Below are 18041 nucleotides of genomic sequence, written 5' to 3'. Positions count from 1 at the left end.
TCATTTATAAAATGGGGAAAACAGTAGAATAGCAGGACTTCATAAGATTAGGATGAGCAGTGAATGGGTTAATCTGGGTAAACTTTTTATTACAAGTCTGGCTCATGATAAATGCTCCTGGTAAGTGTTAGTTATTCTGATCACCAGCTAACGAGCTGACGGTGTTAGTCTCATAGTGGTCAGCGCTACTTTTGACCACCAGGGGGCACTCGTGTCTCTGGGAGTCCACCATGGGGCACCAGGATTCCAACACTGTGTGCCTGTCTTGGTGAGTGGATGTGAGAAGAAAGCACACAAATGCCCCTTTCTCGCTGGCTGATCTCTGAAAGTCCAACTATGTGCTGAGAAAGAAATCAGCTTTAGAGTTGGAGGTGGCTGGCTTTCTCTAGCAGTGGGAGAAGCTGACCATGTCCCTCCCAGAAATGCACACGATTCAGATCTTTCCTCTGGAGTCCCCATTGACAAAGAGGGCAGTACACTCCCTTGTGTAAAGGATGGGGACCTCCCAGGGATGGTGGATGGAGGGGGGGATGGGGAGCAAGCCTGAGGTCTCTACTGCTTGGGTTGGGGGTGGGGCACAGAGGAGAGGCCCGTGTCCTCTGTTCTGCTGGTCGCTGGCTCTGGAAGGCCACGTGGAAAGAGGCTGGAATCCTGGATCAGCTGAATTTCTAGGCAAGTTCATGCAGTGATGTAACTTTATTCTCTGTGAATTGGTGTCCGCATGCTCTCTCTCCAGCCCTGACCTCTCCTCTAAGCTGCAGATTTGTCTGTCTATCCAGCTGTCTGTTTGATATGTCTACTTGGATGGGGTTCGTATATCCAGAGTAAAACTGTTCCTCCTGACCGTTAACAACAAGCACCAACTACAACTACAACAAAACCAGAGTGAGCCTGTATTTTCAAAATGGCATTCATTTACTAAGCAAATACTCCTTGAGTGTCTAGCAGTGGACCAGACAGCAGACAGATCTTTGCGGGGCGGATACAGCAGTGAACAGAACAGGCCCAGGTCTCCCCATCATGGGGCCATGTGAACAGAAGCCCAGTGTCTATAACAAGGAAGCTGATTTGGGTGGGGCCATGGTGAAACTGACACACCCAGCAGAGAGAGATCAGGATGTGAAGAGACTCAGGATCATGAGATGTAAAGAACAACTGGGGTCTTGGTTTGGCAAGATTTGGTCTCAAGAAAAGGGGTGTGTGTGTGTGTGTGTGTGTGAGAGAGAGAGAGAGAGAGAGATAGGGGTTATTAGGTGCAGCGTAATGGCATTCCTCAGATGTCTGGGGCTGGTCCTGAGTGTGGAGAAGGATGGGATAATTGGGGATGGACCCAGAGGCAGACTGAGAACCCATGGGATCTGGTTGCCAGGGGGCACCTTTCCCCTTGTTGTGGACAAGGCCGTCTCCCAAGTGTGATGCCCCAGCACACAGTAGGTCGCCTTGCAGAGGCGACTTGTCTTTCACTGGAGGGATTCGGCTGGATGAATCTTGGCAGGAAAGCTGTAGGCAGAATTCTATCACTCACGCTGGGGCACTGAGCTAGACGAGCCCTAAATTTTCTTCCCATCCCAAGGTTCTAGAAACTGGCAGATCGTTGGCAAGGAGACCCAACATGAATGTATTTACTGTCACCTGCCTGGTGCTGGTAGGCCGACAGCAGCCTCTCAGGTCTGTCCCTGGATGTCCTGCAGACAAAGAGACTATTCCTAATGTCCCATTGATTCCAGAAGAGAGAAGCAGCTGGATCTGAGGGGCCTCGAGATGTGATGAGGCTGAAGCTCCCAGCTCTGCTCAGACTGGGGTGTCCGCCTCCCAGTGGTGCAGCCTTGCCCTCTCTGTCCGCACCCGGATCTCCCTCCTTGACCTGACAGACGCCCGCCAGCCCGAGCGCACCCAGGAGGGGCTTGTTCAATCACCTCCTTCATCTCAGATGGCACACTCATCTTTATTACATTTTCCCTCCTGATAAGCCCCTTAGCTGCCAATTTCTTGGCTGTTTTTCTCTTTGGTAAACAACCTATTTGGGAGAGATTTTAAACGTTAACAAAAGTTTTAAGAAATAAAGTGTAGATGCCTGGGCTGTCCTTGGCCCCCATCTGGTAATGCCCTTGGATTGGGGGTGGGGGCTGCGGTTCAAATGAAGGGAGGGGCCCGGCCGCCCACGGCCCTGGGGGTACCGAGTGGGCCCGGGAGGCAGTGTGGGAGACCCCTCCCCATTTTTGTCTTTCCCTCTTTCCTCACATTCTACACCCATGCTTCCTTCTTTTATTTTCCCTTTTGTCACCTTAGACTGGGGACCATTGCTCCTAGCAGGCCCATCTGCCACCTGCGAGCCCCTCCGTGTTTTGGAACACCTCACCCTATAGTTTCTCACATTCAAGGCCTTCCCTGGGGCTGGGACTGCTCGGCCGGCAATGACACCAGGGCTGGGCGCTCACAAGCTCATGGGGGTGTCCTGCGGCCTGAGGCCAGGTCCCTGGTTCCAGGAGGGATCTGCCTCACCAGGTCTTTTTTTTCGTTTCCTTCTTTTTGCTGTGAGATTGGGCCTTCAGAAAATACACGCTGATTGGGGGTGACTCGAATAGTTGTCTGACCCGGGGCTTCCAAAGCGCCACGGGCTAACTGCTGCCCCCTGGCGGCAGGCCGCGGCTGCGCCGTTAGGGGAAAGCCCGCTTTGGCCGTTGCTTCTGCAAGTGGAGTTGGCTCTGTGCTGTTTTATCAAATGGGCCGAAGGCAGGAAATTGAAGAAATTATGTACCTATGTCTTTGACTCAGCAGAGAGGTCATTTTTCTACTTTGGGGAAGAAACATTAAACATTCTCATATCTTACTTTTGTTCCAATGTCAAACCCATTTCATTAAATAACAATAAAAATAGTTAACAATTACTGGGCTGTAACTTTGCTCCAGGCCCTGCCTTAATTGCTTTAAATCCACTATTTCATTTAATTTTCAAAACAACCCTACGAGGAGGGTAATGGCATTAATTTCATTTTACAGTTTATGAAACTGAGGCTGAGGCACGTCGGGTAACTCGACCAGGTCACTTAGCGAGTAAGTGTTTGAGCCTGAATAGAACCCGGTGTCTCAGCTCTTAATCACCATCCTCTTTAATACCACGATGATATAATAATGATAGCAAACATATAAAAGGGGGGAAGGGATAAATTAGGAGTTTGGGATTAGCAGATATACGCTAATATATATAAAATAGATAACAAAGACCTGTATATAGCACAGGGAACTATGTTCAATATCTTGTAATAAGCTATAATGAAAAAGAATCTGAAAAAAAATGTATTATATATATAACTGAATCACTCTGCTGACACCTGAAACTAGCATTGTAAATCAACTATACTTCAATAAAATAAAATCAAAAATTTTAATTTTTAATATTAAAAATTCTAAATATAGAAATCACACACACATTTATTAAGTGCCTACTATATGACAGGCAATGTGCTATGAGTTTTGTATGTATTAACTCATTTAATACACACAGTAATAGTATTGCTATTATCCTCATTTTATCTGTGAGGAAACCAGGTCGGAGGTTAAGGAACTTCACAAACAGGGATGGATCCGGGATTTGAACCCACACAATCTGAGTCCAGAAGCTCACGTTCTTACCCTTATGTTCTCTTGTTGGCACACGGTGACTAGGCCACATTTGAAGTTTGGTTTTATGAGTGGAACATAAAGTGAAAATAAGAACTTTGTTTTCTGTGCCCTTGGTGTAGTGTGGACCACAAAAGACTATCAGTGTGTCTTGCCTAACCTTTACCATTGACACACAGGAAGTCCATCCTGTGTGCCGAAAACTACACCGGAAAGGCGCGAGCCTGGTCCCCAGCCTGCCTCGTGTCGTGGGTGCAGGGCGGCAGTGATGCCCACGTGGTTCCCATCTGCTGTTTTTGATCCCAGGAGGCCCTGCGGGATGGGATTGTGTGTACCAGCAGTTTTCAAGATCTAGATGTCACCATCAGCCCTGGGCAGCTCTGGATCTTAGGAGCTGTGTTTATATCAGAATTGTATTGCGTATTTGATGGGGTAACAGCAGGGTGGGGTTTGCAAAAGCTGTGGCTGGGGGTGGCACCCACCTCGATGGCCTCGGGTAACAGGCGAGGCAGCTGCCAGCCCCCCAGGGTGGTGACGGGACAGAGGGAGAGGGTCATTTCCAGTCTGACACTGGGCTTCCTACTCTTGGTTCTTAAGCTCTTGGGCTCCTCCCACAGGCTCTCTGAGTAACCCTTGGCGTGTATTCTGAGGAGAGTGACTCTGGACTTAATGTTGGCTAAACACAAGCCAGTGCCCATCTGGGAAAGCATGACCAGCAGGGGACAGTTCTGCCCTCTTGGATTTGGTGTTTTTCCCAACATCCGGTCTTTGATCAACTTCTGGCCCCATGTGGCTTTTAGAGGTTTTCTTTCCCAGGCAGTGAGTGGGTCTGATTTCTTCCCTAGCCATCATTTCCCCGCTCCAACAGGGCTTACCAACTGTGGTTTAGCTGTTTCTCCTCCTTCCACTGACTGACTTGCCCTTTTTCTCAGGAACATGAAGCTGGCTTCTAAAAAGTATACATGCTTTCAGCTCCCCTCCCCGTGGCGCTGCCCCTGTCACATTCAGTGCTCCGTGCCGCTGGCTCTGGAGCTGACCTCAGAGTGACTGATGGGTCCTGAGGCCGATGGCTGGAAACAGCAGGGGGGCTCCAGGCTGCCTCTGTCCACAGCAAGAGACGTCCCACCTGCCGGGGCCTGGGACTGGCTGCAGTGGAGAAGCTCGGGTCTCTCCAATGGGGATGACACAGATTCGACATGCTGTCTGACATCCCTGCAAGGCCTGCTGCCAGCAGGGCCTGTCAAGCTAGGTTGGTTAATGTCCTGAATCCCTGCATCTTGAAATGAGCTGCGCTGTTGGTGAGCCAGGGAGGATAAGACCAAACAGTTCACCCAGAGAGGCAGGTCGGAAAAGAAATACAGATTTAACGCATCTCAGCGGTCACGTGGGGCTGCTGCAGTTTATAGCAATAAGTAGAAAGATGCTCTGAGACTGTTATTCTATTCTTCTTTGCACAGTTTAGGGAATTCACAGTCACTGAGGTCTCCATGGATCTGCTGGTGCTTTATTAGTAAAAGAACTGCAAATTCAAGATACCCAACAGGGCCAAGGAGGTAACCACTGATTGAAGCAGGCCTAGTGTAGGGCAATAGGGAGTGGTGGCGACTGTGGTAAATTAGAGAATCCTGGCCAAGCACGAGCTATCAGAAAATCAGATTCAGAACACCAGCCACCACTTTCCCACTGGGGCTCAAAGTTGTATATCTAACTTTGTCTCTGACTGCGAAGTCACAGAACTTATTACTTGTCATTATTCTGCTTAATGTGAAAAAAAAAAAAAAGAACAAAAAACCAGATTCAGTAAAATTGCTGTAAGTGCTTCCAGTGTTGCACTTTCTCTTCATGGAAACTGTTACTTCTCAGATGCCCCAGTACAAATCCTCGGGTCATGATTATATCACTGTGATCTCATGCAGAACCTCAGCCCTGAAGTCAGCACATAATGAGAACATCAGTGGAATGAAAACTGACCGTTGAAAATCTGTTAGGGAGGGTCCATGTCGGGCACTTTATTAGTACCTTTCTCAGGAAGTCCATATGCCTGGATGTGAAAAATTGTTGGAAGTCGTTCAACTGGATAGCAGATGAAATGGTAGGCTTGTGTTTAGGAACCAAGTTGTTTGGGAAATTCTCAGGGGAATCACTCTCAGTGCATTGGGACTGATTGAGTGGGATTTATGTCTTCCATCTCCCAATCACTCCGAGGGATGTGTTCCGCAGGGAGAAGTGATGAGGGCCTTTTCTTTATTTTTTAAACTGAAGTATAGTGGATTTACAATGTTGTGTTAACTTAGGTGTACAGCATAGTGATTCAGTCATACATATATATATTCCTTCCTTTTCATATTGTTTTTCATTATAGGCTATTATAAGGTATTGAATATAGTTCCCTGTGTTACTTAGTAGAAACTTGTTGTTTATCTATTTTATACATGGTAGTTAGTATTTGCAAATCCGAACTGTCAATTGATCCGTCCTCCCTTTTCCCCTGGTAACCATAGGTCTGTTTTCTAAGTCTGTGAGTCTGTTTCTGCTTTGTAAATAAATTCATTTGTCTCATTTTTTTAGATTCCATATATAAGTGACATCATATGGTATTTTTCTTTCTCTGTCTGACTTACTTCATTTAGTATGACAATCTCTCGGTTCATCCATGTTGCTGCAAATGGCATTATTTTATTCTTTTTTATGGCTGAGTAGTATTCCATTGCTCATATATATGCCACATCTTTTTTATCCAGTCATCTGTCGATGGACACTTAGGTTGCTTCCACATCTTGGCTATTGTAAATAGTGCTGCTAGGAACATTGGGGGCACATGTATCTTTTCAAATTAGAGTTTTCTCTGAGAAAACTCTACATATGCCTAGGAGTGGGGTTGCTGGATCATAGGGTAAGTCTATTTTTAGTTTTTAAAGGGCTCTCCATACTCTTTTCCATAGTGGCTGCACCAGGGCCTTTTCTTTCATCCTTTCTTCCTTCCTTCCTTTCTAACCTGTCTCAAATAGATTTACTTATTTATTTATTATTTTTATTGAAGCATAGTCAGTTTATTAGATTTTTTTTTATTGGAGTATAGTCAGTTTACAGGGCCTTTTCTTTATGCATGTGTATAAGTGCTTCTCTTCCCCTTGCCGAGCTCACATAATCAAATTCATGTAAGTCATACACGTGTAATATGATTCCAGCACACAGAAATGTTGGAACCAGCATTTGAGAGGGACCTTACATCACTTAGTCTCGCCACTCATTTCAGAGCTGAGCAAGATGAAGTCTGGAGTGTTCCAGTGACTTGATTGAGTCCACACAGCTCAGATTGTTGGTGACATTTGATTGAGATTTCCTGGTCTGCTGACTTTGGATCTAGATCTAGTTTGGTTTATTCATTCATTCATTTTTTTCTTTCTTTCAAGCACTCATTCATATATTTTTTTGAGCTGTGTCAGGCACTGTCCTAAGCATGGGGACACGTGGGTTGAACAAGACACTGAGTGGAAGTAACGTCCCAGTGGAAAGGGCATGGCTACCTCCTAGGACAGGTCAGCACATGCCCCATTTCGACTGTACCCATGAGGGTGGCATCACCCCGTCCGACCTCTCACAGCTTATTCCGAACCCTCTTCCTTGGCAGAGTAGCAGGGGACACACAGCCTCTGAATGGCGACCAGGAGGTGCAAGCTTATGTTGAAGAGAGGTGTACCTGTCATTCAGGAACTTGCCTGTGTTCTCACATTCTTTAGTGATGGACTCCATTTTTACTGGAAAAAAAAAATGTGATGGGTCCTTTGCTTGAAAGTGTTTTTCTTGGAGGAGGGTAGAGCTCAGTGGTAGCGTGTGTACTTAGCATGCATGAGGTCCTGGGTTCAATCCCCAGTTCTTTCATTAAACAAACAGACCAACCAACCTAATTACCCCCACCCCCCAAAAAAGAATTAAAAAAATAAAAGAAAGTGCTTTTTAATCTTGAGAAGTGTTCCTCCCATTGGAGTTTGTAAGGTCCCCTGACCGTGTGTGTGAGTAACAAGCTCACCATTAGTATCAAGAAGACTCCCTACAACCAATAAAAAGTATAGAGGCCCCCATTAGCTAAAGGGGCAAAGAATCTGAAAAGGCAATTTTCAGAAGAGGGAAGAGGAGTCCTAAAAGAATTCAGCACGTGAAGAGACACTTGATGTCATTTGTAAACCAGGTGAATGTCGTATAGTCATCGGGAATGTTCAACCGGCGGGTGAATGCCGGGCAGACATCCAGCAGGCGCTACTTCATACTTGTGGGACTGGGAAGATTAGAAATCTAGGTGCTGCCAAGCATGTGGTGGGGGTGGGGAAGGAAGTGGAGATACAGCGAGCTGCTGGGGGCGGAGATGGGGTGCCAGTCTGATGCTGTCATTCTGGAGAGCCTTTCGGCAATAGAGTCAGGTTCAATATATTCAGACCCTGTGAGCCGGAGACTCTGCTCATGCATGTGCATCCCAGAGAAACTCTCCTACAGGGTTATAAAGGAACGTGTCCAAGGGTGCTTCTGTGGAGGGGATGGAGGCAAACTGGGAAGCAGATAAACCAGCTATAAGACACCTTAGAGCACACAGGAGTGAGTTAGAAACAATGGATTCGATGTACACAGGAAACTGGGGAGGATCTTAAAAACACTGTATGGAGTGAAAAACAATCCAACAAACCAACAAAGAAGCAAATGAGGCCTATAGTATGAACATCTGCATAAGCTGAGAATACTTGCACACAAAACACTAATATACTTTTTGTAAGAATGTACACAGACATAGGGCTTTACATTAAACACATTAGGATGGTTGGGAGGGAGAACAGGATTGGGGATGAAAGGAAACAGACAAACAAACATACAAACATTAAGCTGGTGGACTTCCGAGGGCATTTTGATATTTATCTATTTATCTGCAGAAGAGTGACAGATGGATGAGGGCGGGAAGAGGGGCCCAACACCCACCCACTCAGCTTTCACTGAATGCCTGACACACAGCAGTTGCTTAATGTTTCACGAAAGACTATGAATAAAAGTCCCCCTGGAGACATCACCCAGAACTTCACCAGTTTCCTCATGTTATTCTCCTGGGAGTGCTGGAGGCATGCAGGAGGTGGGGGAATCCATGAGCTTCCTTGGCTCATGGGTTCACAAAGGAGGTAGACAGATCCTACCCAGGGTACCTATTTACTAGTAAAAATATAAATGCCAAATCATCTGCCAGAAGATACGGTTTATTTGGTCCTAAGTAAGACGTATATAAAGGCCAAAGCTGGATCCGGTGTCCATCCAGTGTCTAGCAGTTTATTGGCACTAATTCTTATATAATATTTGGCATCATAAATTGTTGTCACCCTTTATATAAACTGCATTCTCAGAAGAGTCTAATCATGCTAGTGATGGCATTTAATCACTCTTCCTGGTGAGAGCCATCCGAGGCATTCCCTGAAGGTGCCCCTCGGGGCTCCCATCTGATTTTTCTGGATTTGATCCTTTAGCATCAAGGGAGAAATGGTTACTAGTTCATAGCCTGTGCACAGGATAGGAACTTCGCCACTCACTGGGTTTACCTGTTCTCTTCTAGTTCTGTTTCTTTCTCTAGTTCACCTCTCTTCCTTCATCTCTTTGTTGGTTGTCTCATTTTTACCTTCCCACTGGCCTAACTCAGGTTTCCCAACCTGTCTTGGGCTTGATGGTTGTTGTGGGCGTCTGTCCTGTGCTTTGCAGCATCTCCGGCCTCGACTCACCTAGATGCTGGTAACACTGCCCAGCATGACAGCCCTGAATGTCTCCAGATGTTGCCAAATGTTCCCTGGGTGCACAGTCACCTCAGGGGAACAGCCACTAGCTCGGGAAAGAACTTGGGACACACCCACATTTCTGAACAAGACTCTGTTTTAGAAATGCTCTTATCTGTTTTCAGGATCCAGGAGACAACATGCCTTTGGCTGCCTCTGTGAGGTAAACGTCTAAAACGAGAAATTCAGAGACGATGCTTGCAGGGACCCACCCGGCCAGATCTTCCTGTGCTGAAAGGAAGAATTGGGCCTGTTCTCTAAACTAACTCAGACACAGAACACAAAACCTGCATCTCCAGTTGGAGTTAATTGAGTAATTAACTCAATTAACAAATACGTTATTTGTGCCTCTATTTCCCAGGGTCATTTTTTCAGTTTTCTTTTTGCTACAACAGGGGATGAGCTGGCCACACACACCCTTCTTCTAGGTCTTCTAAGATCAGTTCCAGTATTTGTGAACTGGTTCTTTCGACTCAATAGCCATTTCAGTGGAAAATACTGTCCTAGAAGTCAGGCTTCATAGAACTAAGGAAAACAGAAAGCCCTGTGAAAGGATTGAGGACCCGAGATACGTCTGAAAAGACAAAATGAGGAAAATCCTTGGTTATTCCTATTCAGACCACAGCACTTCAGAAAAGGACTGTGTCGACCATGGAGATGATGATTGTGAACAGGGAAGGGAATTAGGTTCTAATTTGCCTCTTGCTTAGGAATCTTTTTGGAAGTTGTATTTATTATTCCTACTTAGGACCAGGAGTAGGGAGATTTGATGCTCTAAGAGGGTCCTTGTCTAATGGCAAACCAAGGATGCTAAATCCTCTAGAATTACAGTGGAAAGAACAAAGAATTAATTTTTCCCTAGTTCCACATTTGGATTGAGGGGACTGATACACACGATGGGTTAGGGGCAGAAGTGATCGCCGTGGTGCTGCGGTGAGTGAAGGAGTGAGAAATAACACTGGGGAGAAGGAGGAGAGGGGAGAGAGGTTGGGAAGCATATGAAAGAAAAAAAAAATGAAGCCAAAAGAGAAATGGGGAGCATTCTGGATGAAAGAGATGAGAATCTTGGAGAAGAGAGGAAGGCGTTCCTACAAGCAAATGCCTGAATGAAGATGGGAGAACGAAGTCCTTTCTTCTGTAGTCGGTGGTGAATCCCCCAGGGCACCTGTCCCAGCAATGTCCGGGGCTCCGCGCCTTTTCACATCCACTCCCTCCACTCCTCACCATGGCCAGTGAGACGGCACAGAGAAGAGCCCATTTCCCAGATGAGAATGTGAGAGACTGAAGGGCGGGGCCTCGTTCAAGTTCATAAAGCTACTCGAGGGGAGTCACAGGCTAGGTAGTCCCCATTCCATCACCCCCATGGCTGCCTGGGTTCAGCAGATTCTGAGAGGAGACTCCATGGTTAAGAAGATCTCAGAATGATGCTTGAGGATTGAACCACTTTCCCTGGAGACAGTGGAAGCTGGAGGGGAAACACTAAAAGAGAGGGCTGTATGTTTGAGTCTTCTCTAAACCCATGGTAAATTTGATATTTCCCCATTCTACTTGAAATGTGTTTTGCACAGCTTAGCTGACCTGGGCCGAAATGGATGCCTGCCCCAAGAAGCAGACCATTAAAAGGGCAGGGAAAATAGCCTTCTTTGTTTTGACAGGAGGAGAAGCAGTCCTCCCTAAATTCTTGGAGGACAGAGAAAAGGTTCATGGGCCTTTATCTTTCTGGCCTGTGGACCCCGGCATCAGGGCAGAGTTCTCATCTCTGGAGATGAGAGACTGCAGTAGGGGGCCTGGCCACGCTGCGCCCCTGGCTGGTGGGTTACGTTTAATGCAGACCAGCGCTGAGCCTGTTCTTGGAAGGAATAAGCCCAAAACACTAAGCCGCTGGACGCTGTGACCATTCACCCAATGGGTGGAAGTTTCCAGAGCTCAGGAGGAGATGGCCGAGGCAGTCAGTAAAACCAGGCACACGAGAAGAAATCGTTCTGTTTTTGCAGCTTTGGTCCGTGTCGGGTAAAACCTGAGTTCCACCACGTGGGCTCACTGAACAATCATCATCCAGTTTGCGGTGCAAGGAGTAAACGGAGGCCACCTCAGATGTTGATGAAATAGCAAGGAAATGAAGTGATTCTTTGGATGAAGGTACCTAAGGGATGGATGCAAGCAGAGTTACATGGACTCTCCTGGTCCTCACAAAACGTGTGACTCTGTGTGTAATTTATCACGTTGGATTTCGGAACAAAAATCGATTCTATTTCCAAAGCAGCTAAGTAGAGACTTATTTGAATTTGAGCAACAGACAAAGCCAAGAGAAGAGAGTAGAAAACTTCAGTTGAAATGTCCAGGAAGATAGGATGAAGAGGCTGGGAGAGGGGTAGGGTTCCTGCATGTTAGCCGCGGTGTACGGGGGCTTGAGCGCATAGTCCAGGCACAGTGCTTTGGGGATCTGGGTGCTTTCCCCGCTGCTGACGCCACAGACCGACACAGAGAACGACCAGTGTGTAGCATCTCTTCCAATAACGTACTTCCTTTCAGTGCTTTGAGAAAAGCCAGTTCAAGTAAATGTCGTTGCTGTCCTGCAGCTGCGGTGGCCCAGTCAGATGCGACGCCTTGTAACAAAATGTGCTAATTATAACATTGCATATTGGGAGGAGTTGGGGAAGGGAAGGGAGGGTCCTGCTAACTTTCTTCTGTTAGAAAAATAAAGGGGACCATGGCTGGGCTCCAAGGTGGGGCACTGCCATCCCGGACACATGCATAAAAGACCCAGGTAGACTTAATTAAACAGGGAGGACCCAGACAGGCCTCCAAGGCTGGAGAGATTTGGGCCTGGCTCCTGTGGGGCATTGTCCGGAATTCTGGGCAAACTGCTGGCAGGTCTGGGACCCTCCATTCAGCACAGCCCAGGGATGAAGTGCTCTGGGCGAAAGAGTGGGCTCTTCAGTCAGATGAACCTGGGCTTGAATCCGAGCTCTGCCATTTCTGGGCTGTGTGACTTTAGTCAGATTACTTGCCTTCTCTAAAGCCTCCGTTCTCTTCATCATTTTTTTTTTAATTTTTATTAAAAAAAATTTTTTTTAGGGGAGGAGGTAATTAGGTCCATTTATTGACTTACTTTTTAAGTGGAGGTGCTGGGGATTGAACCCAGGACCCTGTGCATGCTGGGCAGGCACTCTGCCACTGAGCTATCCCCTCCCCACTCTCCTCATCTTTAAAATGGACATAATGGTATATCAATTCTTAGGATTGCCGTGAGGATTAGTGGGATTATCTGTGAACTTTACACGCTGCTGCCTGGGACTCTGAACACTCAGTAAGTGGCAGTAATTAGGGCTAGTTTATTTCTTAAACCATATGCAGTCAAGCATCTTCACATGACAGAAATAGTGAGAGCAGCATGGCCTTCCAGACAAAGTTGGGAGACCCCAACACACAGCCACCCTAAGAGATCCTCGGAGGAAGCGAGGCCTCCCCATGGTACGGTCCTGGACCTGCCTTCACCTCCCAGCTCCAGTACCCTACCGCATCCCGGCCGACCCAGCCAGCACGTGGTCCCATGCCGCGACACGGCCGGGACTCCTGCTTTAAGAGCCTGAGTGAGACCATTTCAAGCCTTGCTATTTGGTTCTGTGGCATCTGGTTATGCAGGTTGCATGTCCTCTTGGCTTCGGTTTTCTCCAGTGTTCAAGACCTAAGAGAGGACGCCTGGCGGCCCAGGGCGTGGTGGGCAGCCGCGGCATCCACACCGTTTCCGCCGCGAGGCTGGACGGTGTCAGGCTGGCTTTGCTGACACCTTGACTGCTCTGCGGGAGGCCTTGCCAGTGCCCGGGACTTTGAAACCCATGGCAAGAAGTAAGCAGCAGAGATGGACAGAAGAAAATATTATCACCTGAAAGGTGGGGCAGATGAGAGTCACTGGAGGAGCAGGAGCAGGGAGAAGAGAGGACAAAAGGCCGAGAGAACAAAGGGGGGAGAGAGGAGCATGAAGTCGTGAAGGTAGAAAAGGAGACTGAAGGGAGATGGAGCTTTCCGATGCTGGCGAAGCTTAAGAATTAGGAAATGATAACAGATATAAAAGTGAGATTGAGATGGTTAGAAAGCCTCAAACAGGGAATCGTGATTGCGGAGGGGCTTTTGAGGCATCACATGATCCATCTCTCTGTCTTTATAACTGAAGAAAAGAAGAAAGAAAGGAAAAAAAAAGGAGGAAAGAGAATTTTTTGCCTCCCTATTGGCAAAACTAGGGGGACTGGACTATGATCTGTAAGGCCCTTAGCACAGCTAACAGTCTATGAATCTATAAGGCTTGTGCCTATTTTTAAGTTCCCTTATTTGGTTAGGACACATCACTGTGGCCTGCTTAAGTTCCACGAATGTCACTTTGTGATAGTGCGAATGTGTTTGATTTTCTCCGTTCTCAAAAAGTCAGGATCATAATGCCCTTCAAAGTTTTCAGTAGCTTATACGGTGTGATCGTTTAGAAAAAAATTAGCTGTCAGGTATGCTCTGGAACTAATGCTGAACTTTCGGGTAAGTAAGACTCAAGGCTAGAACCAGGTCCTAGAACATTCTGGCTTTCCTTTGGGTGACTCCTCTGTCTGCTCATTGTTAAACTCGATGATGTCGGTTTCCTTGGTGTCCAAGTTTTCCATTAAATACAGCACATCGGGAGAGACTCGTGAGCCAGCCACAGTGTTGATTCCACTGGTCTCTGAGGATGTTTCTGTGTCAAGTAAAAGAAGCGGCTCAGGGCTCACGGGATGTGGACTTCGGCCTGCCAGGGAGGTGCGGCTGGACCCCAGGAGCCCTGGGAGGCTCCACCGTTTGGGGGACATGTCATTGTCGTGAGGGTCTTCCTGGGAGGCAGACATGAGGATGTTTCTCTCATCTTTGGTTGAAGTTGTCTGGGAACTGGGGTCCGTCGGAAGTGATCCTTTCTCGGAGGCGAACAGGATCAACCCCACTGGGTCCTCCTGCTCAGTCCTGCTCGGCTGAACCCCAGTAAAGTCAGAGCTCTGGATGGAGGTGGTGGAGTCGTGGTGGTCGCCCTCCGCCGGGGGCACCCGTGCTGTGACCTGTACCTCGGGGACCCGTGGCATTTTGGTGGGGGAGCCCATCACACTGGACTGGGGAGTCAGGCTCTGTATCGTGCCTGTCTGGCTGGTCTCTCGGATGGTGGACAGCTCTCCGAGGCTGGAGTGCAGCGGGGGCCCCCCCTCGGGGGTGTGGGCTTGCTTCCAGGCAGCCGAGGCACGGTGGGGGCTTCTCGGGGGCACGGCCAGCAGATCCCTGGCCGGGCTGAGGTCGCTGTGCGGGAGGAACATGGAGCTGTCGCTGGCCTGCCTCCCGTAGCTTCTCCGCCTGGGGCTGGAGGGGTGCTCGTGGGCGCTCAGGAACCTCTTGACTCTTCTAATCACGGACCGGCGGTGGCCGGGCTTCTCATAATCCCACAGCCACTCCTCGCTGGGCAGGTCGGACCCGGACAGCCTGAAACACACAAGGACGAAATGCAGGCAGAGCAGCTTCAGGGGCCCAGCTCTGGGGCCGGAGTCTCAGAGTTTGGTATTTTTGCACTATGGTTTTTGACATGGAGGAGGGAGGGGGACTTTAGCTTGAGATAGTCTAGCAGAGGTTCTTAAGCTTTTTGGTCTTGGGAACCTTTTAAACTTTTAATAATTACTGGGTACCAATCAAGGTCCATACAGATCCAAAAGGAATCTGTTGGGAAGAGACATACCCCATACCACGCACGCATCTCCAGCTGGAAGTGACACTGTTTTACTACCATTGCCTGCGGGAGGAAGAACGGTTTCTTCCCTACCTGGCAACAGCTCAGCCAATGAGAGACCGTCACAGCTCAGCCAATTAAAAGCCATTATACTTTGAACTCCCAGTTTCCTCCAATGGACTTTTTATCAAAGCCTCTTCCAACCTCCCCTTCTCCTCATAAAAGAGTTTGCTTTGCTTTGCTTTGTTGGATTTGCATATGGTTTGCATAGTTGCATGTTCCGCATTGCAGTTCTTCACTGCTCCCAAATAAACCCATTTTGCTGGTTGAAAAAAAAAATTATTGAGTACCCCAAAGAGATTTGTTTATGTGGACTATAGTTACTGCTCGTTACTGTGTTAGAAATGATGACTGAGGGATATAAAAAAAAGCACAAGAAAGTACAGGCACACATTCCATTAACAAAGCGATGACATCACTGCACAGTGCGTAGCCTCTGGAGAATTCCACCTTACACTCAAGAAAGAATGAGAGTGAAAAAAGGCAAATAGCATTTTACTGTTTTTACAAAAATAGTTTCAACCTTAAGGACGTGGGTCTTGGCATCTTGATTCTTGGGGATTTCCAGAGATTTCCCAAGACTGTACTTTGAGAATCACTGATCTAGAGACTTAGACAAAAAAAAAGAAGAAGAAGATACAGTACGTTTTCTTTCTCCCTGTTACCAGTGCACTAGTCATGTTTTCCCAGGACCCGTGTGAACCCCCAAGACAATGGGTTATTGCTAAATTCAAGGCAGTCCGGATAACAGCTAACATTTCCTGGCTGCACCTCCTGGGTATTCATTCATTCAGTTATCACAGTAACCGTGCATGTTGGTATTGCTATTACTATGCACACTTTGCAGGTGAGGAAACTGAGGTCCTGAGAGATTCGCTAAGGCTGTGCAGCTAGTGAGGGCCAGTCCCAGAAGTCTGATTCCAAAGTCTTTGTTCCTAATCCCTTCTTTACAAAGCCGGCTGCATCAGTGTCAAGGGATGAGGTAAGAGTCCTGGCCCAGAGGTCACTTGCTAACATTCCTGGTTCAGGCTTCGCATTTCTGTCCGCTGACTCAGGGTCAAGGTAGTCTTTGTGGAAAGAGCACATCCCATGAGATGGTGTGGACTCACCACGCAATTGGGCTCCCCTGGCGATCAAGTTTGATGGATCTGGTATTGCTAAGAATATCCTGTTAAATTTCTAACATTTAAGACATAAAACAAAGAATCCTACCATTGTTAATCTTCTTCAAGGCTGCTATAAACCGATGGTTGAGATAACAATAAGGGCTACTGGGTAGCATCAGTTTATATCTCTGTGGATTTGTGGTTTTTAACGAGGTTAAGAGGAACTACTCAAAGCCTTGCCTTTAAACTAGAGATGTTTCCGCTGGCCCTGGGAGCAACAGTGATCGGGCCCTCCCAGTCCAGTGTCTGTACCGACATCCACGGTGACGAGAGGCTTTAACTATGTCAGGTGCATTTTATGGGACATAAAGGAAAAAGTTGGAACAGCAAAAGCATTGGTGTAACCTGAAAGGGCGAAGTGAACAGCCAAAGAGAACATCATTCGTCCACGTTTATGAATAAAAGATGGATGATTGAGATGATTAACTGGCTAAACATCCTGGGGTGGCATCCAATTACAGCCTCGTGCTGTTATTCCAAAGCCCCAGCAGTGCCCTTGGCTACCAGATAGCCTCCTGGCCCACCCTGCACCGTGCATGGTGCAGATTCTGTTACACTGACCCGAGAAACGCGGACTCATGCTTTCAGCAGCCTTGGTGACCCTGCTCATTGCATCTCATTAGGTCAGATCTCCAGGCACACTTCAGGAATCCATTTAGTGACGGAACACATGGGAGTGGTTGGTCACTGAGATTGCCACGCTGGGCGTGCTCTGGGAATCCGAGGTGGAGCTGGCAATCTCCCTTTGTAGGACAGGTCCCTGTCCTTCATTTGGAATCTTGACTTTTTATTTGGAATTTGTCCCCCTTAACTACTTTTAAACCACACAGTCGTGTGGGAATGACAAAATCTTGCTAGGAAAAAAAAAATCTGTATTGTTATCACTTCAAAACTTTGTGAATCCTAAGGGAAAATCTTTCTAACGATGTGCTGATGTAGTGGGGTAAAATGATTAAGGCCATGGGTCATAAATTGGAGAAAAACAGACTGGTTGCAAAAAGCAAACTGCAAAAGGGCTGGCATTCTTGCTAAAGTTCTACTGATTGACTGACTGCCATTGGGCAGGGCTGTCGACAAGATGCTATCACACCTTCCTGCCTTGTGAGATTGTGGTGTGGACGCATGTGATTTATCCACTTACCCAGCTAAACTGATCGAGCATCTACCATGAGCAAATTTGTTGCATTAAATTCTATCTAATGTAATTTAAAAGGAGGGTGAAAGCCTGTATATAAATAGTTAAATCTGGGGGCAAAGTAAGGTCTTTGCTGGCCTTTGACACTAAGTAGGAGTCAGATGGGCTGAGAAAGGAAACAGTATTCCAGGTGGAAGAAGTGACTTGAACAAATGAGACAGTGGGGACTCTCAGGGTGTTTGTGAGGAATGGGAAATCCTCGAATTTGCGTCAAACACACAGAATAGTGTCAGGCAGAAGCTGGTGGCCTTGGACTGTGTTATGAGGAGTTCTATATACTGGGGAGAGGGATTTGGACTTGATTCCAGAGGCAGTGGGCAGCCTCTGGGGAGGGCATCACTAGGGTGCATTTGGTGGTGGTGTCCAAGCAGGAAAAGCTACGACAAAAGCAACTCTGCTGAGTGGTGTCAACCAGAAATGCCTTGGATAAGAAACATGACTCAGGAGCTTTCCACATCGTTAGTCCTAAAGGCCCA

General features: G+C 47.3%; 2 protein-coding genes across 3 annotated transcripts in view; one reads left to right on the top strand and one right to left on the bottom strand.

The window, feature by feature from the left end:
* Positions 1-18041, top strand: part of RAB3IP (RAB3A interacting protein) — a 149245-nt gene that overhangs the window by 11683 nt on the left and 119521 nt on the right. The window lies entirely within an intron of this gene.
* BEST3 (bestrophin 3) overlaps positions 8840-18041 on the bottom strand; it is a 44016-nt gene continuing 34814 nt past the window's right edge. The window contains 1 exon segment of the mRNA XM_032493788.1: positions 8840-14903. Coding sequence (XP_032349679.1) covers positions 13964-14903 — 940 coding nt within the window. The 3' untranslated portion in view covers positions 8840-13963.

The sequence above is a fragment of the Camelus ferus genome, chromosome 12 (genome assembly GCF_009834535.1).
Source record: "Camelus ferus isolate YT-003-E chromosome 12, BCGSAC_Cfer_1.0, whole genome shotgun sequence".
Lineage (NCBI taxonomy): Eukaryota > Metazoa > Chordata > Mammalia > Artiodactyla > Camelidae > Camelus > Camelus ferus.
Note: the sequence above shows the minus strand (reverse complement) of the source record. Positions and strands in the feature narration are given on the sequence as shown.